At 42.7% G+C, this 27,253-nt stretch overlaps 1 protein-coding gene across 1 annotated transcript in view; it reads left to right on the forward strand.

The window, feature by feature from the left end:
- Nucleotides 1-27,253, forward strand: part of chrna11 (cholinergic receptor, nicotinic, alpha 11) — a 79,332-nt gene that overhangs the window by 17,592 nt on the left and 34,487 nt on the right. The window contains exon 6 of the mRNA XM_017715344.2: nucleotides 26,567-26,734. Coding sequence (XP_017570833.1) covers nucleotides 26,567-26,734 — 168 coding nt within the window. The remainder of the gene's footprint in view (nucleotides 1-26,566; nucleotides 26,735-27,253) is intronic.

Here is a 27,253-nt window from a genome sequence, read left to right on the forward strand (position 1 = left end):
TAAGGCCTTCAAAAGATCTTACACATTGTATTGACCACCAGCATAATTAATAAGTGACTGAGAAATCAAACCTATTTTGATTTACAATGGCTGGAACCAATTGAGTGAGAAACAGTGTCACTCTAGGCCTACTGGAGGTCTGAGAAATGTCACTAAGTGAAGTGGTACCAGGTTCTCAGTTAGTTGTTAGAAATGGAAAACTGTCTCCAGGTCTTAACAAGGAATCTTTACTCAATGAGCCACTGCAAAACTGAAACAAACAATCTAGAATATATTGTTGCTGTTGGAACAAAACCTTTATCTCAAAAATCATATTTTTATAGGAGGAAGGGAAAAAAAACTACTTTAATTTCAATGTAAGTCAATGTAACCAGTTTTTATGGTAATTTTGGACCTTTTCTTTGGTCCATTCATCATGAAATTTGCACTCAATGTAAAGGGCAACAGGCATTTTCAAACTATGTTAAAAACTGTTACCTGGTATGTTATTGTCTGTTAGAAGCTTCAGACCAAAATATTTCCGTCTTAGTCTAGAATGGCCAAAAAAGCGTTAGCTTACACACTACAGAAAATCCCATTAGCACTATTATAGAGGTGGATGGTTTCCTAATTTTTTTACATTTATCACCAGAATTGCTGGCCTATCTCTAAAGGCCTTTACATACCAAATGCAATTTATTTGTGCTGTTTATTCAGATGACAATAAATTATTTTGCTCACATTCATTACTAATGACTTCATGCACACTAAACATGATTTTTCAGACATTACTTTTTTTGCTCTCTGTTGGATTTTTGCTGAGTAACTGAGTAAAAACTGCATTCCTTTCATCAGAAATGTACCTGAGTGGACGTAAAAGTATTGCCATTTGAAAATACTTAGGAAAATATAAATCCATCTAAGAGTACATATGTCTTGCTACTCTGGTTATATCATGATCGCAGTATGTAGCAGTCTCAAAATGAAATGTCGTGCAGCCCTAATAGACAGTGTGGTAAAGTTCTCTAAGGACAGATTCAGAGATCTGAGGACCTAAATATCTGCAGCATTTATGGTGTATAAAAAAAAGATGTTGAGCTGATCCATTGGGCATAAATTACTGATATCTTCATTTCATAATGCAGATTGTACATTAATGCAAATTAAATTACTATAATGCATAAAGACGCAGCATGAAAATTAGAAATCTGTAGTTTGGGGAAATCTGAGCCTTTATGCAGGGCAACTGTGGTCCTTACATGCAAATTGAAGAGCATTTCTATAGAAGTGTTCATGTTCATGTGTTAGAAGCAGTTCAGATTGCAGAAAGCTGTGATTTCCATAAACAGTGTTTTATTAAGTGCAATTTTACTGAGTTTATTTCTTTATCGAGCCTGTGGTTTGTAGATCTATTGATGGATGGTGCAGCGTCATGTGTGTCTACAGTTAAATACAGAAAGCAAATCGATAGACAATACACAGCTAGCTTTGTGCTTAGGGGCAGAACTGGTGGTGTATTTTAAAGGTAACAAATACCCATATATTGTGCACAACATATGTGAGATTATTTTTCAACGCTCATACTAAAGCTCACTGCTGGGTTTAATTATGGGACTGTGACATGTAAAGAGCAAAGGTGAGCTTAATGATCTGAACCAAACAGGGATGTAAAATGTGTGAAACATCTATTGGTGCATTGAAATTCATATTCCACACCTACTGAAGCAAATACACAGTAGTTGCTCTAGGCACCCACAGTCCAGCATCACATCATTAAAAATCAAACCTGCTTAAAATAAACTCTCTCCTTCTCACACACTCACACAACACACACATAGTTCAGTACTGTAAAGCAAATAATCTTTAAATAAACTCACGAACGCAGACACAGCCATCATAACAGCTCAGCAATGCAAGTAAAACATCTTTAAATAAACTCAGAGAGCCTTTCAGTCACACATGCACAGATACACAAACATACACACACACGTATGTATACCTACATTTTGATGTACAATTACTGTTTATTTGCTGAATGTCAAATATTAGAGAAGAATAAAACAAATTGTTTTATTGCATAACCCTATCAAAACTTTACCAAATGTTTCACTAGTGACAATTTTAGCTCATTTTGAGAACAACTCTAAAACGCTAGCTAGTAAATGGCTAGAAAATGCGGCTATGAACAGTTGTGCACACAAATAAAACACAAAAATGCTTCCTTAATTCCAGGAAATGTGTTTTAGCAGCGACAGTTTGTAATGTTACACACCTTTCAGACTTTGGGTCACATTTACTTCCAAACAATGAGATCCAACTGCTCACCATATGGTTATGAGTAAAAGCGATGCAGTCTCACTTCCAGCTTTAAATTGCAAGGATGTAGCTACAATAGGGCTCTGCCTAAAGACTGAAGTTCTTGTGTTTCGGTAGTGACATGACAACATGTGGCAGCATTTTTTATTTAAAAGTTTGAAAAATATTTTATTTAAAAATTAAACTCATAAGAAAAAGTAAAACTTCACTTTAGAAAATCAAAAAGATATTTCTACAAAGATAAAAATGTAAGTGTTAATTTTATAAGTTTCAATTTAGATGTTAGGCTTTGGGACAACCACTTCCCAATACAAACTACCCTATAAATTATGATTTTATATATATTTAGTTTATTGTGATCTCTATTAATTCCTTGGGCTTAAATAGATCATTAAATAATACTTGTAAATATATAAGAAACATCTCATGTCTGAATACTTTGTTATATTTTAATAGTCTTTTCCTGTATGGTCTGTCCACCTTTATAAGAGCTGAGTATGTAACAAAATAAAATGTACCATAAAAATGATTTTAACCAACCTTTATTTATTTTATCAAGAGCTTTGAGCACTGTGCTCTACTTTTAGGAGTGTTAAAAAAAGAAAAAGGTCTCCCTCAATTAATACAATTATAGAAATGTTTTTAGTAGGAGTGACAGTCAGCTTTATTTTCTTGCACTGATTGGGTACACCTCCTTGTTTCTACAATATTTGTCCATTGTATTAGGCTGATTTATCGTATAGGTGCACTTTACACTTCTACAATTACAGACTGTAGTCCACCTGTTTCTCTGCATACATTGTTGGCCCCCTTTTATTCTCTTCTTTAATGGTCAGGACCCCCACAGGACCACCACAGAGCAGGTTTCTTTTGCTGGAGTTTTTAAACACTGTGTCCACTCACTGTCCACTTTATTAGACACTCCTACCTTGTTGGTCCACCTTGTAGACATCCTCTAGTCATCCTCTAGTCCTTTATCAGTGGTCACAGGACTCTGATGGCTGGATATTTTTGGTTGGTGGACTATTCTCAGTCCAGGAGCGACACTGAGGTGTTTAAACATTCCAGCAGCACTGCTGTGTCTGATCCACTCAGACTAGCACAACACACACTAACACCACCATCACCAAATCAGTGTTACTGCAGTGCTGAAAATGATCCACCACCCTAATAATACCTGCTCTGTGGTGGTCCTGTGTGGGTCCTGACCATTAAAGAACAGGGTGAAAGGGGCTAAAAAGTATGCAGAGAAACAGACGGACTACAGTCTGTAATTGTAGAACTTCAGTAGATGCAATGAGTGTAGATACAAGGAGGTGTACTGAATGAAATGGCCAGAAGGTGTGTCTATATCTTTTGATGGGACAACACTATAGAACACTATATAACTTGGACATAACTTAAAGTAGTCAGTGTACAGCTTGTATAGCAGTTGTGGTGTGCCAGAGGCGAGCCAGGGACCACAGGAGAGGGGAAGTAGGTTAGCAGCTCGTAGCCGTGCCGTTTAGATCAAAAGAAAAAAAACAAAGCGGCAGGGGGGAGTCCTGTGAAGAGCACGGCGGAAGGGGAAGTCCTGGCGGCAGCGGCTCGTGGAGCTCCCGGTCGTTGGCTCAGTCTGTGCGCGGAGGGCAGAAAGAGAGAGAGCACACCAGTTAGTAGACGTGGAATCTCGCACAAAGCTACTCACCCGACTGAGGTTCCATGGCTGTTTAAACCAGCATCGCCTCATCATGCAGGGCCTCCACCTTTTTTTCCTAGGGCCGTAAGAGCCCTCTCCCAATACCGTACCCCAGGTAGTGGGCCTCCATGAGCCCAAGGTGGCACTTCTTGGGGTTGGCAGTGAATCAATACCCTCCTCAGATGTCCAATGTGCTCCGAACGCTGCCAAACGGTCACTCCCACAGAGGTCCGTATGTCATGCTGGATAACCTGGGTCCGGCCGGGGTGGCAGAGAATGCATCCCGGAACTGTTCCACCGACTGTGCAAGCTCCTGACGTTGGGCGGGAATGAATTCACCCCATTGAATCTCCGCTCTGGCCGGGATTTCGCTAGTGGCGAAGCCAGAGAGCCTGGGGGCTGGCTCAACCCATCTTTTGAGCAGGTTGATGTGGTAGATCTGTTGGGACTGCCTCCTACCAGGTTGGTCGAGATGGTAGTTGACGGGCCCCACTTTCTCTCTGACGGACCCTGCCAGGTGGCCAGGAACTTACAGGTGGTCGTGGGGACCAGGACACGGTCTCCCAGTTGGAAGTCTCTGGGTTGGGCAGGGCAATTGTAGGCTCGCTGTTGGGCCCGCTGAGCCTCCTCTATATGTTTGTGGACGATGGGGGCCACCACGTCAATTCGCTGCTGCATCTCTCGCACATACTCAATGACAGAGCGGTACGGGGAAGGCTACTGTTCCCACGCCTCTCTTACCACATCGAGATGTCCCCGAGGCCGGCAAGAGTAAAGTAATTCAAAGAGAGGAAACCCAGTTGAGGGTTGAAGTCCCGGCCTGACTTCAGCAGCAGTCCAACAATGTCCATCCTGATCTGCTTGAAGGGGACTCCAATGATGGGGAGCGGGATGAGAGGTGCAGGCAGCGTCTTCCTCGGGGAGGTGAGCTGGCACCTTGGACAGCGGCGGCAGAAGTTTTTAACCTCAGTGTGGCTGGCGGGCCAGTAAAATCTGGGTAAGATGCAGGCCAGGGAGTTTTCCTGGGCCAGGTGTCCTCCCAGCGGGTGGTGGTGAGCCAGGTGTATGACCGCATCGATGCAGGATCTGGGGAGAATGAATGCTTCCTGGGGGCCTTCCAGAAGCAGGCGCATGTGATAGAGAAGGTTATTTTTCACCACGAAGTGCGGGTTGGGGAGAGACCCAGGAGTGTGGGAGACTCCATCTACAACTGCCATGGCCCACTTCAAGTGGTCATCCTCTCTCTGCTCTCTTGTGAAACCGCCCTCAGCTTGAACTTGCTGGAAGAGAGAGGAGAGAGGATTAGTGGCATCCTGGTTCTCACCTTCACCACTCGCTTCCCTGCTATCCTCCTTTGGTCAAGCCACTAGAGCTGACCCCATCTTTGGGCAGGTCCCGTGGTGCCGTTATTGGGCCGGGACCGGGTGGTGGCCCTGGCTGAACCCGGGGAAGTCCTGCCCCACTAGCAGGGGCATGGGAAGATCCGCGACGAGACCCACAGTGAGGGGCCAGTGGTGTCCGTTTTCTTCTAGCCGTATCCGGGTGGTTGGAAAATGCTGTATGTCCCCGTGCACACAGGAGACGGGCAGGGTCTCGCTGGATGGCCGGAGCCAGGGGAACTCGGCTGGGTGGAGCAGCGTGATGGTGCTACTGGAGTCCATGAGGGCGTGCACGGCGTGGCCGTTGACTCGGAGTAGGCGGTGGGAGCCGGCCTTGGTCTGGGAGCCCCCGTGTACTCCGCAGCCGGTGAGCCAGGCCTTCGCGGGCCATGGAGGGGGGCCAGGGTCAGGCTCTGTCAGCATAGTTTCGTCACGGGGGCTGGTGGTGCTGAGAAGTGCGAGGGCCGACATCCTCCAGGCGGTTCTTCCTCCTTTGCCGGGGCTCGCCATAGGGGAAACTGGTCGCAGCGTACCAGGGTGGCCGGCTCAGGCTTGTCACTCTGCATCAGGCCCAGTATGCGCTTGGCCACCTCCCCGGCCTCTACCATGGTGCGCGGGTTCTTGGCCTCTGCATAGCCACCGCCTTCCATATTTCCGGGGGTAAGGTCTGGGGAAAGCACTCCATGGCCACCAGGTCCACGACCTCCTCCAGAGTCCGGACTTCTGGTCTCAGCCAGTGCCGGGTGGTGCGCAGGAGTGCGCATCTGCTGTCTGGGCGGCTGGCCTGGTCGGTATGTCCACCGATGATAATCGGCTGCCGCAGTTGCCGGACTGAGCCCTACTTGTGCCAGGATCTCCCCTTTTAGTTCCTCGTAGTCCTGGGTCTAGTCTGGGGGAAGTGAATAATAGGCCAGCTGGGTTTCACTGGTTAGGAAGGGGGCCAAGATCTCGACCCACAGCTCTCGGTCCCATACTTCCCATTCGGCCAACACCTCAAATGTGTGGAGGTAGGCTTCAATGTCATCCGCCAGAGTCAGTTTGGTGAGAAGGTGGTGGGCCGTTTGTTTAGGGCTGGGCCGGGGAGGGCTAGAGGCGAGCAGGTCTTCCATGAGGGCGCAGACGCCCCTCGTGAGCTCCCAGGTGGCCACCTGTTGCTGGAGGCTGGCCTCCAGGAGATGCTGGATGACCTGATCCATCCATCTTCCACGTCATAGCAGGCTGGAGAAAAAAAATTTTGGGCTGTCGGGCGGTGGACAGAGCCGGGAAAAGAAAAAAAAAAACAAAAAAACCTACTATCCCTTTTCCTTTTTCCTGTTGGGGTCTTTCAGGCAGCCGTCATGTACGCTCTGTGCGGCGCCAGAGGCGAGCCAGGGACCACAGGAGAGGGGAAGTAGGTTAGCGGCTCGTAGCCGTGCTGTTTATTGGCATTTAGATCAAAAGAAAAAAACAAAGCGGCAGGGGGGAGTCCTGTGAGGAGCGCGGCGGGAGGGGAAGTCCCGGCGGCAGAGTCCAGGCAGCGGCTCATGGAGCTCCCAGTCATTGGCTCAGTCTGTGCACGGAGGTCAGAAAGAGAGAGAGCACAGCCGTTAGCAGACATGGAATCTCGCACAAAGCTACTCACCCGACTAAGGTTCCGTGGCTGTTTAAACTGGCATCGCCTCAGCCCGGTGAGTGGCTACAGCTGCGTCGATTATGCGGGGCCAGGCGCGGGTGGTTTCTCGCCCCGCCCCCTGGGCCACGCAGTTGCTTGCTGTCCAAAACAGAGTGCTGAAGAGGGCAGGCCACCTCTTTGCTGGCCACACAGTATAGATTTCCTCTCCTATGAAATATCTCAACACACAGCCATTAATGTCTGCGTAGCTGACAACACAAGTGAGTACACCTCACAGTGAACCTGTCCAAATTGTGCTCAAAATGTCAGTATTTTGTGTAACCACCATTATTATCTAGCACTTAACCCTCTTGGGCATGAAATTCACCAGAGCTGCACAGGTTGCTACTGGAATCCTCTTCCACTTCTCCATGATGACATCACTGTGCTGGTGGATGTTGGACACCTTGCGCTCCTCCTCCTTCCGCTTGAGGATGCCCCACAGGTGCTCAATTGGGTTTAATTCTGGAGACATACTTGGCCAGTCCATCACCTTTACCTTCAGCAAGACAGTTGTCATCTTGGAGGTGTGTTTGGGGTTGTTATTGAGTTGGAAAACTGCCATGTGGCACAGTTTCCGAAGGAAGAGGATCATGTTCTGCTTCAGAATGTCACAGTACTTGCTAGAATTCATGTTTCCCTCAATGAACTGCAGCTCCACAGTGCTGGCAGCACTCATGCAGCCCCAGACCATGATGCTACCACCACCATGCTTGACTGTAGGCAAGAGACAGTTGTCTTGGTACGCCTCACCAGGTTGCCGCCACACATGCTGGACACCATCTGAGCCAAACAAGTTTATCTTGGTCTCATCAGACCACAGGACATGGTTCCAGTAACCCATGTTCTTGGACTGCTTGTCTTCAGCAAACTGTTTCCGGGCTTTCTTGTGCGTCAGCTTCAGAAGAGGCTTCTTTCTGGAACAACGGCCATGCAGACAGAGTTGATGTATTGTGCGGCATATGGTCTGAGCACTGACAGGCTAACCTCCCACTTCTTCAACCTCTGCAGCAATGCTGGCAGCACTCATGCATCTATTTTTTGAAGCGAACCTCTGGATATGACGCTGAACACGTGGACTCAACTTCTTTGGTCGACCCTGGTGAGGCCTGTTACGAGTGGAACCCGTCCTGGAAAACCGCTCTATGACCTTGGCAATCTCCTTATAGCCTAGGCCATGTTTATGGAGAGCAACAATTCTATTTCTCACATCCTCAGAGAGTTCTTTGCCATGAAGTGCCATGTTGAATATCCAATAACCAGTATGAGTGAATTGTACCCAAAACACCAAATTTAACAGCCCTGCTCTCCATTCACACCTGGAACACGTGGGACAACACAATTGGGCACAATTGGGCATAATTTGGACATGTTCACTGTGAACTGTTCTCACTTGTGTTGCCAGCTATTTAGACATTAATGGCTGTGTGTTGAGTGTGTTGAGGACAGTAAATCTATACTGCTATACAAGTTGTACACTGACTAAGTTATAGCTATGTTTTATTTCTGTAGTGTTGTCCCATGAAAAGATATAATAAAATATTTGCAGAAATGTGAGAGTTGTACTCACTTTTGTGAGATACTGTACATACAAATACATATATATATATATGTATCTATGTAAACGTTAACATATTTTTAATATATAATTAGAGTTTTTTGCTGAATTTAAAATATAAGTAAATGTGTGTCTGTGTGTGTGTGAGAGAGAGAGAGACCAGGAGATGGAGTGAGAGAAGAATCCTTTCATGCTTAATTCAGCTTGCATGTTTATTCATTAAGGGGGGGGGGGGTATAAACAAAGTTTTTCCTAATGCGATGATCTGGTCTGGTGCCAAAGACTGACTCTCTCTCTCTTGTTCAAATCCAAAATTAGGGCTGCTTCTTTATATTTATTTATTTATTTATCATTTATTCTATAACAAGTTAATGGGCTTTTGGGCTGAACACACACTGTGTTTGATCCCGAATCTGCCTTTGGTAGTTTTTTATGTCAGCTAATGTGATCAGATGCAGCAAGGTCAGGCACTATGTTTTTAACTCTGATTTTGGTCTTAGTCTGCATCTTTTTTTATTGTAAGGCATCATCATTAGCCACATCACACTTTTCTGCCTATAGATGCTTCTCTGTCCAAGCGAAGAAGAGTAGCTTGCTGATAGTGGACTTGAACATGCCAGGACGTCTGGTTTGATTTCATTTTTCTGGTTGACATTCATTTTTCATTTGATTTCATCTTATTTTTTTGTGTATTTCTTTTTTATGCAGACTGCACGAGTGCTTCACACATGCAAGGATTGGCATCCCTATGGCTTTCTTTGTGTTTTTTAATGTTTCATTGTTCTTGTTGTTTTTGAACTGCTCAGAGAAAACAAAGTTTTGTTATATTTGCAGTCTGTAGTTGCGCACTTTGCGTCATCTTAGTTTTTTGTTTCTTCTCTCTGGCGATGTAGCCTACTTAGTTTGTCTTGAAGGTGGCAGGAACAAAAAAAATTTTTTTGTGACAGATATCTCGGAATTAGAGATCAGAGACGTTCTGTAAAACACTGTGTGTCCTCTGTGTTTCATCTATGGCCATTTTTTCCCTCCACTATGCTGCTGTTCTGCTCTCTCACACAGCTGCTTTTCTCTTTGCCCTCATGCCTGCCCGCCCACTCCAGCTGCTTCCCCCTTGGAGGAATCTATTTGGGCTGAGAGCGCAGCGGTGCTACTAGCTTGCTAGCTTTTGTCATTGATTAGGCTCTGATTTTGAGACACGCGGTTTCCCCAAGGGCGGAATCAATTGCTAGCTGCAAAAATTCCACAAAATGCAGACAGGCTTTGCGGCTTTGCGGCTCTGAGACTTTGAGTCTCGACGGGGAAGAACTGTGGCTAAATCTTGAAGTATTGATTGGGATAAAAAAAAGCCTTTTCTACATGTTAGGAAAGGCCTAATTGCACCAGGATGAGGAAAGCCCTGTGTGCCAATCTGAAAGCAGAGGAACATGAACGGGGTGAAGTGAGGGCCTGGGATTATGAGGGCTGTCACTATTCTTCTGAAATGTGGTGACAGTTCTAGGGTTTCTAGTTTTAGGGGAATACAAAAGGAAGTGTGATACTTCATATCATAAAAATCATGCAATATTCATAAAAGTAGTTTCAATTGCCAGTGCATGACCCCTTCTCCCCTCTGCAGGTTTAACAGATGACAGAACGTGATGAATGAATGAGTATGAGGCTCAGAACTGTGAAAGAAATATAAAAGAAGGAGAGGGACACTAGGGAGCAGTTCAGAGGTCCAGGTCATAACTTCCTTCTTTTTAATGAAGGTAAGTTTATCAAGTATATGAGTGAAAGCCAGAAACATTAGCCATCTGGCTGTGCAAGAACTGTAGCTAACATTAGCTAGCTAGTTATCTGCGCTCCTGAGCTTGCACTCTCAGGTTTATCATTACTGCTTCTCATGTCTGTAATTGTGCCGTTTTTTTGTCTTGCCTCTTTTCCTTGAGCCTTAGCTCCTCCTAAGGACAGGATAAAGCAGGGTTTCTGCCCTTCCATTTGCTTGGGTTGTCCAAGTTTTTGGTTGCCTATCCAGTAAAAGGAGATTGTATTCCTACACACAAAGCAAAATGTGCAGCACAGCAAATAAAGTGACTGTGGTGGTGATTGTCATGCCAGTGTGTTTTTAACACTGCAGTATTTTCACTGGTGTCACTACACAAGAGCCGATCAACATCTACATGTAAATGAGGGCAAACACATTAAAGACCCACTGGAAGTGAAGCTCCAGTTGGCTGCCAAAAAGAAAAAAAGAAAAAAGACAAAGAAAAAAAATTCTCAGAAACGGAGCTACGAACATTAAGGGAAGAAGTACTGGAAAATAAGAATAAACTGTTTTCTATGGATCCTTTTAACTTTGCATCAAGAAACAAAGTTGCTTTATTAGAAAATGTTGTTGATATTAGAAGAAAGTGATGTATAGAAAAGTGATTATAGCTTCTTAAAGTTCAACTTTCAATTGTAGGAATTATATTTCAGCATGTAAGATTTGATTTCTCATTGGTAAGAATTCAAGTCTTTTACCAGCTCATTGCAATTGCAGTAACAGTTTTTGCTAAATTGACATCAAAATCTGGTCAAACCAATTTGGCTTCCTCTTTTCTTGATATTAGAAATTTACCTTGCAAAGTTAACAATTATGAAATAGAATTAAAAGCTAAAACTGCTTGCAGTAAATTCAATTCAAACATGTATCTAGAATATCAAGTTACTCTTCAAATAACTTTTCCCTTTTTTTGGATTGCAAGCTTAATTAACTTTCATAAACTTTTCACAATCCTATTAACTGGAAGCCTCCTCATTTAAGAATGAATAATTCTATATTATTGTTAGCCTGCTTCACCATGAGTTGCACTACAATTCCCAGCATGCACTGCCACATACAGTGTGCTTCAACCCCCATCCCCCAACACCACGCATGTGACAGCATCACTGAAAAAAAGATGTTAGATGTCTAGTTCAAGTAAATAGGCAGTTTAAAAAATCTAGCTCATGGAGAATTTCCAGACTTTTAACAGTTATCTGTATCTGATGGAGCTTATTAAAACATTTGTTTTCTATTTAAAACTATTTTTGATTAGTTACATATTCATATAATATTTCAAGATTTTCTACAAGTGCTTATATTTTGGTGTTGCAATCTTGGCATATTTTGAATAAACAACAGTCAGTACAGGTCATAGCAAAATGTCAATTATTAATAAATTAAAAACATTGCTGGCCCACAGATTTTCATTTTTTAATATGGCCCTTTTAATGGTTCAGTTTGACATCCCTGCTCTAAATAGGTGTTAGCATCAGTTAGCTGGAACGGTACTGTGGTGGGTGGAACATTTAGCTTGCTAACCATCCATCCATCCATCCATCCATCCATCCATCCATCCATCATCTTCCGCTTCTCCGGGGTTCCTGTCGCGGGGGCAGCATCCTAAGCAATGAGGCCCAGACCTCCCTTTCCCCAGCCACTTCCACTAACTCTCCAAGGGGGATTCCGAGGCGCTCGTAGGCCAGCTGGGCGATATGGTCACGCCAGCGTGTCCTGGGTCTTCCCCGGGGTCTCCTCCCAGGTGGACTTGCCTGTGACACCTCCCGAGGGAGGCGTCCAGGAGGCATCCTAACCAGATGCCCGAACCACCTCAGCTGGCTCCTCTCGACGTGAAGAAGCACTCTACTCCGAGTCCCTCCTGGATGACCGAACTTCTCACCCTATCTCTAAGGGAGAGTCCAGACACCCTGCGGAGGAAACTCATTTCGGCCGCTTGTATTCGCGATATTATTCTTTCGGTCATTACCCAAAGCTCATGACCATAGGTGAGGGTGGGAACGTAGATCGACCGGTAAATCGAGAGCCTTGCCTTATGGCTCAGCTCTTTCTTTACCACAACAGACCGGTAAAGAGCCCGCATCACTGCTGACCCAGCACCAATCCGCCTGTCAGTCTCCCGCTCCCTTTACCATCACTCGTGAACAAGACCCCGAGATGCTTGAACTCCTCCACTTGAGGCAAGAGCCTATCCCCGACCTAGAGAGGGCTCTCCACCCTTTTCCGCCTGAGAACCATGATCTCGGATTTAGAGGTACTGATTCTCATCCCGGCCGCTTCATACTCGGCTGCAAACCGATCCAGCGAAAGCTGAAGTTCGCAGCCTGATGTCCCCAATAGGACCACAAAATTGACATCAAAATCTGGTCAAACCAATTTGGCTTCCTCTTTTCTTGATATTAGAAATTTACCTTGCAAAGTTAACAATTATGAAATAGAATTAAAAGCTAAAACTGCTTGCAGTAAATTCAATTCAAACATGTAACTAGAATATCAAGTTACTCTTCAAATAACTTTTCCCTTTTTTTGGATTGCAAGCTTAATTAACTTTCATAAACTTTTCACAATCCTATTAACTGGAAGCCTCCTCATTTAAGAATGAATAATTCTATATTATTGTTAGCCTGCTTCACCATGAGTTGCACTACAATTCCCAGCATGCACTGCCACATACAGTGTGCTTCAACCCCCATCCCCCAACACCACGCATGTGACAGCATCACTGAAAAAAAGATGTTAGATGTCTAGTTCAAGTAAATAGGCAGTTTAAAAAATCTAGCTCATGGAGAATTTCCAGACTTTTAACAGTTATCTGTATCTGATGGAGCTTATTAAAACATTTGTTTTCTATTTAAAACTATTTTTGATTAGTTACATATTCATATAATATTTCAAGATTTTCTACAAGTGCTTATATTTTGGTGTTGCAATCTTGGCATATTTTGAATAAACAACAGTCAGTACAGGTCATAGCAAAATGTCAATTATTAATAAATTAAAAACATTGCTGGCCCACAGATTTTCATTTTTTAATATGGCCCTTTTAATGGTTCAGTTTGACATCCCTGCTCTAAATAGGTGTTAGCATCAGTTAGCTGGAACGGTACTGTGGTGGGTGGAACATTTAGCTTGCTAACCATCCATCCATCCATCCATCCATCCATCCATCCATCCATCCATCCATCCATCATCTTCCGCTTCTCCGGGGTTCCTGTCGCGGGGGCAGCATCCTAAGCAATGAGGCTCAGACCTCCCTTTCCCCAGCCACTTCCACTAACTCTCCAAGGGGGATTCCGAGGCGCTCGTAGGCCAGCTGGGCGATATGGTCACGCCAGCGTGTCCTGGGTCTTCCCCGGGGTCTCCTCCCAGGTGGACTTGCCTGTGACACCTCCCGAGGGAGGCGTCCAGGAGGCATCCTAACCAGATGCCCGAACCACCTCAGCTGGCTCCTCTCGACGTGAAGAAGCACTCTACTCCGAGTCCCTCCTGGATGACCGAACTTCTCACCCTATCTCTAAGGGAGAGTCCAGACACCCTGCGGAGGAAACTCATTTCGGCCGCTTGTATTCGCGATATTATTCTTTCGGTCATTACCCAAAGCTCATGACCATAGGTGAGGGTGGGAACGTAGATCGACCGGTAAATCGAGAGCCTTGCCTTATGGCTCAGCTCTTTCTTTACCACAACAGACCGGTAAAGAGCCCGCATCACTGCTGACCCAGCACCAATCCGCCTGTCAGTCTCCCGCTCCCTTTACCATCACTCGTGAACAAGACCCCGAGATGCTTGAACTCCTCCACTTGAGGCAAGAGCCTATCCCCGACCTAGAGAGGGCTCTCCACCCTTTTCCGCCTGAGAACCATGATCTCGGATTTAGAGGTACTGATTCTCATCCCGGCCGCTTCATACTCGGCTGCAAACCGATCCAGCGAAAGCTGAAGTTCGCGGCCTGATGTCCCCAATAGGACCACATCATCTGCAAACAGCAGCGATGTGACCCTGAGGTCACCAAACCGGACACCCTCCATCCCCTGACTGCGCCTAGAAATTCTATCCATAAAAATTATGAATAGAATCGGTGACAAAGGGCAGTCCAACTCTCACTGGGAATGAGTCAGACTTACTGCCGGCTATGCGAACCAAACTTCAGCTTTGTTTGTGCAGGGCCTGAATGGCTCGTAGCAAAGAGCCATGTCCCCTGTACTCCCGAAGCACCTCCCAAAGAATACCCCGGGGAACACAGTCAAATGCTCACCAGATCCACAAAGCACATGTGGACTGGTTGGGCAAACTCCCATGAACCCTCCAGAATCCTGGAGAGGGTAAAGATTTGGTCCAGTGTTCCACGACCAGGGCGGAACCCGCACTGCTCCCCCTGGATCAGAGGTTTGACTCTCTTCTCCAGTATCCCTGCATAGACCTTACCAGGGAGCCTGAGGAGTGTGAATCCCCTGTAGTTGGAACACACCCTCCGGTCCCCTTTTTTAAAAAGAGGCACCACTACCCCAGTCTGCCAATCCAGTGGCACTGCCCCCGATGTCCACGCAATGTTGAAAAGGCGTGTCAGCCAAGACAGCCTCACAACATCCAGAGCCTTGAGGAACTCAGGGCGGATCTCATCCACCCCTGGAGCCTTGCCACCAAGGAGCTTCTTAAATACCTTAGCGACTTCTGCCTCAGTAATGGACAAGCCTATTCCCATGTCCCCAGACTCAGCCTCCTCACTGGAGAACGTGTCGGTGGGATTGAGAAGGTATTCCTTCCACCGCCCAATGATGTCTTCAGTCGAAGTCAGCAGCACACCATCTCCACTATATACAGTGCTAGTGGCACACTGCTTTCCCCTTCTGAGTCGCCTGACAGTTTGCCAGAATCTTTTCGGAGCCTCACCAAGGCCTCACCAAACTCCTACCATACACAGGTTTTTGCCTTGGCGACAACTGAAGCCGCAGATCGCTTGGCCTGTCGATACCTGCCAGCTGCTTCTGGTGTCCCACAGGCCAACCATGCCCGGTAGGACTCCTTCTTCAGCTTGACGGCATCTCTCACCTGGGGTGTCCACCGCCGGGTTCGAGGATTACCGCCCCGACAGGCACCAACTACCTTACGGCCACAGCTACAGTCAGACGCTTCAACAATGGAGGAATGGAACATGGCCCATTCTGAGTCAATGTTCCCCACCTCCCCCGATATCTGGTCAAAGTTCTGACGGAGGTGTGAGTTGAAGATCAATCTGACAGGTTCTTCTGCCAGACGTTCCCAGCAAACCCTCACTATACGTTTGGGCTTGCCTGGTCTGACCGGCATATTCCCCCACCACCTGATCCAACTCACCACCAGGTGGTGATCAGTTGACAGCTCATCTCCTCTCTTTACCCAAGTGTCCAAAACACATGGCCACAAGTCTGATGACACGACTACAAAGTCAATCATTGAACTGCGGCCTAGGGTGTCCTGGTGCCATGTGCACTTATGGACATCCTTGTGTTCAAACATGGTGTTTGTGATGGACAAACTGTGGTTTGCACAGAAGTCCAAAAAATGAACACCCCTCGGGTTCAGATCAGAGAGGCCAAAACCCCAACATACAGGCACCGAGTCGAGGGGCTATGAGAAAGCCCACACCTGCCTGCTGCCTCTCACCATGGGCAATTCCAGAAAAGAAGAAAAGAAGCTGTGTGTTGAGGTGAGCCAGATTATATCTAGCCGGTATCTCTCAACCTTGTGCACCAACTCAGGCTCCTTCCCCGCCAGTGAGGTAACGTTCCAAGTTCCAAAAGCCAGTTTCAGCAACCGAGGATCAGAACGCCAAGGCCCACGCCTTCGGACACTGCCCGATCCACAAAGCACCGAACCCCTACTACTGCCCTTCCCATTGGTGGTGGGTTGATGGGAGGGGGGACTCATGTAACTCCTTCGGGCTGGGCCCGGCCGGGCACCATGAGTGAATGCCCGGCCACCAGACGCTCGCTGGCGAGCCCCTCCCCCAGGCCTGGGGTGGGGCCCCGGTAACCCTGTTCCAGGCAGGGTACACAAGTCCTGTTTTTGTGTTTTCATAGGGGTTATTATAGATCACACTTTGTCTGACCTGTCACCTAGGACCAGTCTGCCATGGGAGACCCTACCAGGAGCTTTTGCTCCAGACAACATAGCTCCTAGGATCATTCAAGCACACAAACCCCTCCACCACGATAAGGTGGTGATCCATGGAGAGCTTGCTAACTAATGTGATATAATGTGATAACTAATAGTGATATACTAGCCCAGCAGGCTATAGCTCAAAACATGACAGAACAGGGTTGATTTTGGCTTTCTGTCACTCCAATACCAATAAATCGACTTTGCTTTGCTTTCTAAGACATCTAGGACATGAGATTTCATTGTCTACACTTGTAACAGCAAAGCAGGTGGATTTAACCTGTACTGTGTTTGGATCTCTAGGCCACTAGGTAAGTTAACTTGGAAAGAGGAGAGGTAATTTATCCAGCTCCTCTCTTATAGTTAGCTGTGCTGTTTAACATTTAGCAGTTGTTGCTAGATTGATTGATGGTTTAACCTTTATTGAGTGGTGGATTGGAAATCATACACAGCTTTGATTTATTTGAACATTGTGTGAAGGAGCTGAATTTATTTCATTTTTTCACTTTCAGCGAGATGCGTTGACCCAATACCGATGTAAACATAGAATCAGTAATCAAATAGCTACGTCGTTGCATCATCCCAGTGAAGAGTTCTGTGGCCCTGAGCACAGTTAGTGAACTGTGTCAAGAAAACTATGCTGAGCGTTCCATGTCGAACTGTATTGGTGTGGAATTCCCACTAGAACAGTCATAAACACATTATTATAACACATCAATTGTTATAACATGTAAATAAGAAGGGCAATATATTTATATTTACTGAACTTCTGAAAAAAGCTTTCTCTGTTAATACGTTGCTGCTGTGAGACCAAGGAAGCTTCCAGGTGCTTGAGTTTCTCTGCCCTCTGGCTCTGAATGTTTATTGTAACACACATGCTTTGTCTCATAATGATTTTTGATGTTAATTTCATTTTAATGTTTGATGTTAAATTCATTACAGTCTCTTGACTTATGAGATGCATGCATTTGTTATGGCTCTTGATGAAGAAGCTTTCTGACTCCCATCTCTCTTGAAATCTCCCTGTAAATTGCACGTTTTGGCTGTAGTCATGATTAAATGTTGGTCAGTAAATGAATATCGCTGCTGTCGGAACAAAACCTCATATCTCCAAAGCTTAACTTTAAAGGAGAAGGACAAAACATACATTACTTTCAATGTAAGTCAATGGAACCAAACACTTTTCCAAGTAATTTTTGCCCAATTATTTTTGTCATCCTTCATGAAATTTACAGACAATATAAAGGCCAACGAGCATTTTCAAATTATGTCAAAAACGGAAAATCGACAAAAATGGACATACAATGTTTTGTTGTGACAGCAGCGATATGCTGGTCTAGTTGGAGAAAACTCTTACATTTTAGCTAACTTTGTTGACACGGCCTGGTTTCAGTTTACATTACAGTTATCATCATCAAGAAATCAAAAAGTGAAGCACATTAGCTGGTGGGTCACGTATAATGCATTTAAAGTCTGAAGTTGCTGACCAATTAAAACCTGTCTATAGCCCAGGGGCCAGTCTTTGGATGCTCCTCATCTAGACTTAGCATTAAACCTGGCAGCTTCATCACATATTCATATTAATCACCTATAAAAGCTCATTGGTGCTTTTATATATTTCATTTTTAAGGTGTTTATAACATAAGTAATAAAACTAATTATAAACCCTTCAAAAACCCTTTAATTGTTGTCTTATTGAAAAATGGTACTGAATATCTTTCATTTTCAATTATCCTGAGCTATCATGAAAATAGAGATAGTGGATAGAATTGAAAGCTATTCTGTGGACAGAGAAGTTGTTAAAGGGTAAAATTTGGAAGCAATCTAGTTTTATATCATTGAAAACATTGATTCCAAATGGTGTATGGGTACAGACTTTATATAGACTTTTTAAAGAGGGACGGTGGCTTCCGTGCTACGCCCCTGTGAGGGAACATAATGATGCAGGACAATCTGCAGGCATATCATGCAGATGTTAGTGAGATTTCAATCTGAGCGCTGGTATTTTGTTATCTTCAGCTGGGGACTTGAGGAAATGTGATATTCACAGTTCATTTCCCTCGGAGCAATCACAAAAACCTGTGGCGAAAGTACGCATGCTGTTCTGTGAAAGGAGGCAATGGCTTGGCTAACATTTACCTTCAGCAATAGTATTCTCTTCTTCCAGCATGAGAAATAGAGCCAGTGAGGCTTTCAGCGCAAAAAACAATCTAACAATGCAGGGAAAAAAACAACAAAATAAACATACAGATGAAACAAATGCAAAAAAATATTTTGTTGAGCCAGTTAGATCCACATCAATCAAATCCAAAGCTCAGAAAGTAGAACAAGATCAATATTATCATGTTGTTCGATTGTTGCGATGAACGTTATTTTTTTAAACTGTCATTTGTGAAGAGTTTGGAGCATATTTGAACTTCAATATGGAGCAGAGATAAGAGGGACTGTCAGTGTTGTGTGCCAAAGAAGGGATCAGAGGTTCAAAACATGGGTGAATTATTCAGGAGCCTTCTGGAGCTGTCCAGGCCTGTTTGAGGACTGCGCTGGTTGGATCGAAACCACAGCGAGAAAGAGCTGGCCTTGAAACATATTTTATTGTCTGTGCAAAGTGAGGGGACTTCTTTTTTGGTTGTCTGAAACTGTGGAACAAGGGCTTGGTGGGCTACAGTCTCCAACTTTAAGACTAGACAAGACAAGTTTATTCATATAGTACAGGAGTTTCCAAAAGGAAAAATAAAGACAAAGCGCTTAAGATTGAAAAACAATAAAAATAAAGTGCTAAAAAGATGGAGTGCAGTAGCATAAAGAAATAAAACAGATAATTAAAAAGAAGCACTAAGAGCCTCAAAGCAAAATATGATACAAAAAAAGGAAAACAAACCGCTTAAGTGCTGTTAAACTGAGCGAAATAAAGATAAATTGCAGAAATAATAAAGTATTGAGCTCAATATGTTAACCCCTTAAATGGTCAGAGCCCACCAGCAAGTTTTATTACACACTTCTATAACCTAAGAATAACTCAGTTTGCATTGACGTCCCTGTAGTTACTGAATAAATACTATGTGATACTCCTGGGATTTGAATGAGTTAATTAGGATTTTAAAATCACTACATTTCTGGCACTTCTAAGATCTTTTGGCAGTTTGTTTCAGTTCTGTGCAGCAACTAAATTCTGCTTCTGTTCAGTTTGGACTCTAGGCTCTGCTAGTTGTCCTGTGTCCATGGATCTAAGAGATCTGCTCAGTTGAGCTGAGTTAGTTTTACTAAGGAGCTGTAATTTGACTGATTGCTCAAAAGATCTGTGGCAAATCTGCAGTGTGTTTAGTTTTTACGAGTCATAATAATAAGTAATAATTCTGGAAGCAATTACCTTCTGTTATTCATCAAACCCAGAGTGGCTTCAGTAATAGTCCTGTTCAAATTTACCTCACAGCTTTATCATCAAGTTCAAAACAGGACTAATGTAATCTACATTTTTTGTTGAAGGCCTAATTTGAAGGAAATGCAAAATTAAATATCATTAATGGCCTCTAAAAAGGGCCTTTTTTGGGCCAGTATTTAGCCAAGATAGATAAGCCAACTTTACCATCATAAGGGGAAGTTGTTGTTGTTTGTTGAACTTAATTTTAATCTAACCATTGTATTAAACAATGTAAATGATTAAAATTGTATGATATTGAAATAAAGCAGTATATTAAACATTCTTTAGACAAATACAAATATAATAAAGCATGGTTTAAAAAACCCTGACCAGGCCCATCTATAACTCTCCATAACTGTTGTTGGGTGTTGTCCTTGTATTCTAATGAGTACACTTGATTGACAGCCCTCAGTCCAACACCCTTAGCCTGCTATGGTGAAGCAGATCTAAACCCAACACGTGAGTGAGGAGAAATGAGTGAAGTGGGCTCTACATATTACAAGATGAATTCCCCTTGATTTAAATAAAAAGTGCGTAATTCAATCGTTAAGATGTAAACAAAGTCAACAAGACTAGTTTGATGTGAGATGCTTCGTTGTAGAGAAACATACAGACTCAGTTTTCTTTACAATGGTGGGAACCATGTCGACAACAAGATTAGCCATTTGACTAACTATACAGAATCTCCACGTCTTCTGCTACACGTCTTCTGAGGTTTCATATGTAAAAATAAGGGATTTAATTGTCTCATAACACTCTTCATGTACCTCTGGATTAAAAAAAAGATAATAATGTTTTTTGCCCAAAAGGTCTCTCAAAGTGAAAGCTGCAATCCAGGCTATCTGGGGTAATTTGGGGATATTACACATATACATTATCCCGTACAAATCGTTCAGTCATCCAGTCAGTGAATCAGTCAGTCAGTCACTAAGTTGAATTAATATTCAATTCTAAGTTGAATTAATCAATCAGTGACTCATGACCTCTAAACTTTCAGTCACTGCATTCCAAAGCCTCGGCTGCAGCCAGGTAAGCTGCATTTCTCAGTTCCAAAGTGAAGGACCCTTTGTATACAGCCTAGAAATGCAGCCTACATTCAGAGTGATTTCTAGGATACTCCTTCCAAGCCTATGGTTACCCACAGTTCTCTGCGCACGGACGACGCAACGGAAATAAACAGCACCACGAAAAATCCGAGTCATTAGACCGGAGCAGAGTATGTTTTAAAATATAAGTTGTTCACATACTCGTATTCGTCTTCATTACCTTATATATTATAGATATTTCATCTATATCTCGTATTTTATTTAAAAACATTAATATACACATAGTTTATCGTACTACATAAGAACATCTGCATTTTTGTTAAAAAATAAAAAATCAACAAACTTAATGCAACAGGCTCCATTTTCTCTCGCTAGTTCCCTCACAAGGTCCGCACCACTCTGGTGACACCACCACTTTTCCATTTGAGTCTTCATAGGACAGTCCTACCAGGGCTCCGCACTACCGAGGCTGTAGCCCAGGCTTTGGAATGCAACTTCTGTCACATTTGTGCTTGTGAGATTTATGATGATTTGAATTTGATGAAAAGTTATTCCTGTGCAGAAAAAAAAACAATCCTTTACATTATTGCCATGGTTATTAGATCAAAACAAGTGTAAAAAAAGACGGATTTACAGATTTTAACTTATTCACACTGAATGGAAATCAAATAAAATTTCAGTTATTACCTTACTAGCTATGTAATTACTTACATATTTGCATAATTACATTTCTATAATTACATAATGCATATATATCACAAAATGATGACTTTAGACACCTGAGACTTTGAATCAAAGGTTTTAGTGGAGAAATGACAGAAATGATTTTCTAGTGCTGTGATCATGCATGAAGTTACAAAGATCAAACGGTAATTTATGCATGGTGACTTTGTAGATGAAAAGCAAACAGTGCTACTTTCCCTGTTTTGTAAGAATGGCCAATACTTTACTATACAATTCACAATCGTGAGAAACTCGCAGCCAGAATTAGGACTTTTTTCCCCTCGCCATATTCTATAGAAGCCAAGTGTTATACTTAAGAGCTACTCAGTCATTATAAAACGTATGACTTTCTGTCTCATAATGATAACTTTCTATCTTAAAATAATAAGATCTTGTAATATGGAGGCTGTCAAAACTATTCAAAGAAACATTCATAAAGAAAACTAACTTTTTTTTTCAAAGACACATTAGGTGGAGCATATTTTGAGGGAACACCATAGAATAGCACAAAAAACATGATGTACATGCTGCATTCAGTGTTGACAGGCAGCCTGGAGAGTTTTCTTTGTGGTGTCAGATGAAAAGCTGCATTTCAATAAGAATCAGTGTTTCTGTGAGCTGTAATCTCCTCAGCACGTACGTCTGAATGATAGCTTTCTGTTGATCCAGATGGACAGTTTTCTTGTATGAGTAAATGTGTTGAAAAGATGTTGAGATGTATATATACTATATATTGACTTTAAAGGTAGTGAAATTCCTGGCACTGCTGGCTGTGCAGTAGCCTATTATCTCCGGTCATTTAGAGAATGCTCTCATTTCGCCTCACAGCTATGCACATTAGATGGATGTTTCCCGGATAACGTTGGTGTTCATGCTGCTGCCATAGAGAAACAGAAAAGTGTGGTCACTTCAGAAAACGGCACCTGTATACAAGACATTTCATATTACAGCTTATTTAGTATAAGCGAAATGTAGATTGTATGGTTTCTCATTCAGAGACATTTTCATTTCCTGCCTTTCCTCTCTGTTGGCCAGCCAGCAAGGAGGTGAAAGGAAAGCTGGTGAAGTAGATATTAGTCCAGCTATCTCAGCCTCCATGAAGACATCTGGATCTGATACACTTTTGCAGTGGAATTGAGTGGAAATGAATCTGACTGATGGAGTTCTGCATGAATGCGAGAAGAAGCTGCTGAAAGTCATAGCATTTCATGCTAGCATTTTCAGAGGGAATCTGCGCTTCACACAAGCGGACATCTGCTTTCAGAGACATTCTTTTCTGAGGAACTGCATGAGAAAAAATTTTATTGTATTGTAACGAATTGTAACGGAGTCAATCGGGGTGGTTTAATTGTGGTTCATTGTGTTTACAGTAGTGGTCATTGGAACCAAAGGTCTTGATGTATACAATGTAAATACACTGTGTGCACAATTATTAGGCAAGTGAGTATTTTGACCATATTATCATTTTTAGGCATATTTTCTAACTCTAAGCTGGATAAACTTGAATGCTTAATGGATTTAAGCATAGCAGGTGATGTGAATCAAGTGTGAAGCTACCAGGAACCCATTATGTTCCAGTTCTGTCATATTCCAGAACTGCAACCTAGCTGGAGTACCAAGAAGATGGGCTCAAAATCAACTCCCAAGCCTACTGACAGTTTTTAGAAGACACTTTCTTTAAGCAGTGGTACAGGAAGAATCTGCTTCTTTCAAAAAGACAATGATTTTTATGGAGGACAACGCTCCATCACATGCATCCAAGTACTCCTCTGCATGGCTCGCCAGTAAAGGCATTAAAGATGAAAAACTTATGACATGGCCCCCTTCCTCACCTGACCTGAACCCAATTGAGAACTTTCTCAATTCTCAAGGCAATTCTTAAATGGGAGATTTACAGTGAAGGAAACCAGTACACCTCTCTGAACAGTGTCTGGGAGGCTGTGGTTGCTGCTGCACAAAAAGTTGATTGTCAACAGATCAAGAAACTGACAGACTCCATGAATGGAAGGCTTATCACTGTTATTGAAAAGAAGAGTGGCTGTATTGGTCACTAATTTTATTTTTATTTCTCAGAAATGTTCATTGGAAAGCTTTGAGTTGTTTGTTTATAATTCTCACTTGAACAGATGAAAATAAAAAAGTGAGATGGGATAATGTGTTTTTCATTTAGCTGCGTAATAATTCTGCACCATTATAGTTTCCCGATAAAAGTGCACATATAGATAATATTCCCCTAAGAAAACCAAAACTTCACTTTATTTTTCTTAAACATTCATGTTTGAGGTTTATTCACATTTTGGATTAACCGAGAGCACTGTAGTTGGTCATTAATAAAAATAATCCTCGAAAATAAGACTTGCCTAATAATTGTGCACACAGTGTAGAGCCATTTTCATTGCTATCCAAAACAACTAGTGAACCTACCTGTGCTGTTTTGTCTTATGTACCTTTCTGCAAAGTTCAAATACAAATATCTCTAAACCTTCAGATAAAACAATAACTTTCTGCGAAGGCAACTCTTCAGATGTCTGGGTCCTATCACTACCACTGTGAACAACTCTGTAAGTTTCTCTAGAATAAAGCATTCCACCCCAAAGCACTCTGAATGACTATGTATATGTTAATGATATAACTAGCAGACATATTGAAATATCAGTGGGAATCCTTGATTGAATAGTTTCTGCTTTTTTGCCAAAACTAATGTTTCAGCTCTAAATTGATTCTTTTCTACTCCTGCTCAACTTGAAATGTCAAGGCTGTGCTGTGGCTTCAGACACCTCTTGAGTGCCGGTTTCTTTTTTGTGAGGGGACACTGTTTCAGCGTTTTGATGATTAAGAGTTTTTTTAATCAGTAAAACTGCTGCGAGTCTTAAGAGCTTGTTGTTAATCATCAAAACAGCAGTGATTCTTGAACGCTTTGAAATGAAACTTGAGTGCTGTTTGATATTTAGTCACAGCGCCTCATTGAGCTGGGTTGTTTGGTCTGGGTTGCTTTAGTCATCGATTTGATTAAGTCTGCCTGATTGTGTGACAGTGTGTGAGTAACCCATAAAGATCGCTTCTCATCATGAGGGTCACATTCTCTGTGCTCAGGCAGGGCTGTGATGGAAAGAGTGGTACTTTATTTCTTTGAGTTCAAAATGACATGCACTTTGTGGGAGCACTTGGTTGGATTCACTTCACATTGTAATGAATTGCTCACATGCAAACACTGAGTCAGCTTCTTGAAAGCATTTGTCAATAAAACCTTTAGAGAGACACACAATATGGCAAAAAATGTGGACACTTGATTATCAAACCAGGTATGAGCTCATTGGACATCCCATTCCAAAACCATGGGCGTTAATAGGAGTTGCCCCCTCCCCAAAGTTGTGGCTATAACAGCCTTGATTCTTGTGAGAAGGCTTTCCACAAGATTTTGGACTGTTTATGGATATTTTGTCCATTTATTCAAAGAGCATTTGTGAGGTACTGATGTAGAAGGCCTGGTTTGCAATCAGCATTCCAATTCATCCCAAATGTGTTACTGTTGTTGAGGTCAGGACTCTGTGCAGGCCACTGGACTTCCTCCCCACCAAACTCATCAAACCATGTCTTTATGGACCTCACTTTGTGCAAAGGGTCACCGTAATGATGGAACAGGAAAGGGCATTCTCTGCATGGCTGGCATGGTCTGTCACTTTGTGGCTGAGCTGATGTTGCTCCTAGACACTTTAATTTCACTATAACAGCACATACAATAGCACATGCACGAGGGCAGATCGAGCAAGAAGAAATTTCACAAACTGATTTGTGGCAAAGGTGGCAACCTATGACAGTGCCATGTTTAAAGTCACTGAGCTCTCCGTTACAATCCACTGTTTATGGAGATTGCATGACCGTGTGCTTGAAAGAGTGTGGCTGAAATACCTGAGCTCAGTAATTAATGTCCACATACTTTTGGCCATATAGTGCACTTAAAGATGCAGTTCATAAGAAAACATGCTAATACTTGGGGTCTGTTTTTGGGCCACATATTAATGTCAGGCTCAGAAAGAAGTCCGACTTGAAAAATGTCAGCGTTAAACTGATGAAGACATGATAGTAGATTTTTCGTAGGATAAATCACATATTTTATTTCAAACATTATTATAGCTAATTTTGTTTCTTTTCAATACAAATATAAACAACTTGCCAGTTTTGCTCAAAGTGCACATAAACACGAAATATTGTTTCATTTCGGGTTTCAGCCATACATGTGGAAAAAAACAAATCTTTACTTAATTTCTACTAGTGTCCCTGTGGGGTTTCAGTAGTTTTTGGTGCTAAACAAACAGCAATTCACTTTAACATTTCTTCAGCCGTTCTAGATTAAACACAGAGATTTTAAGCTTCTAATAGACATTCCATATTTTACTTGAAGCTTGTGTCAGACACATTAGTGAGCTCTGGTTTAATAATGCTGCTGCTGTTTTCCATTTCAACAACTCATTCATTAGGCTGCAGCTCATATTCACTGTCATTGATATGTCTGGGACCTCCAGAAGGCCTAGAAAAAAATTGGTCCTGCATATTGGAGTGCATACGTGATTGGTTGTATATTGTACCACTGTATATGGTCATACGTGGCCTAGTTTCAGATTTTGATGATGGTTAATCGTGTGTCTGCATTGCTACAATAGTATATTTTAGTATAGTATATATGACACATCTTATTCAGATAAAGAGCTCATCAACCGTAGTTCCTCTCTCTCAATTACATAACATACATACTAGTATTGACCAAATTCATGGTGGTTACTGAATTATAAGTCTTAAATTGAATAACTAAATGAAAAACAGGATTCAAAGGGTTAAATATTAGTCCATATCTCACCTATTTTATAATTATTTTTAGGTATCTTCATGAGCACCTGTAATGTGGACGTCCGCTGGTTTCCCTTTGACATTCAGAAGTGTGAGCTGAAATTTGGCTCGTGGACGTTTGACGGTTGGCTGCTGGACCTCCAGATGAGCGAAGCCGATATCTCCGGCTATATGCCCAATGGAGAGTGGGACCTCGTGGGTGAGTGGAGATGGAGAATGCTTTTTTTCACGGTATACAAAATGTTCCATCTAGAGGCAGGCTCACTGACACAATATGGTCGCACTCACTGGTGGAAATTGGAGATCAATAAACCACAACAATGAAACAACTCATTGAACAATGTCTCAACATAAAATCCATGTTTACTCAGTTGTTGAGCTGTTTATGTGATTGGAAAGTTATTATCTCAGCTCATTTGAGATTTTAGTTCTGACAGTTTAAAGACTTTTGATTTGCAGGACAGGGCCAAGCCAATATGAAATCTTTGTGGCTGATTCAGATTTTTTCTTTTAAAGTTAAAAATTTAAACAACCTATAATGTCAGTAACTTTACATTTATTTACATCCTATTTTGGACTCTCAAGTCTTGGCCCTGATATATTCTGATAAAATATTTAAATTTTATACTACAACATTTTTAGTGAAACAGTACTTTACTGACAGATATGCTTGTCAGTTCCCAGTGATCACACTTCTTAAAATCAAACAAACACAGAA

The sequence above is a fragment of the Pygocentrus nattereri genome, chromosome 1 (genome assembly GCF_015220715.1).
Source record: "Pygocentrus nattereri isolate fPygNat1 chromosome 1, fPygNat1.pri, whole genome shotgun sequence".
Classification (NCBI taxonomy): domain Eukaryota; kingdom Metazoa; phylum Chordata; class Actinopteri; order Characiformes; family Serrasalmidae; genus Pygocentrus; species Pygocentrus nattereri.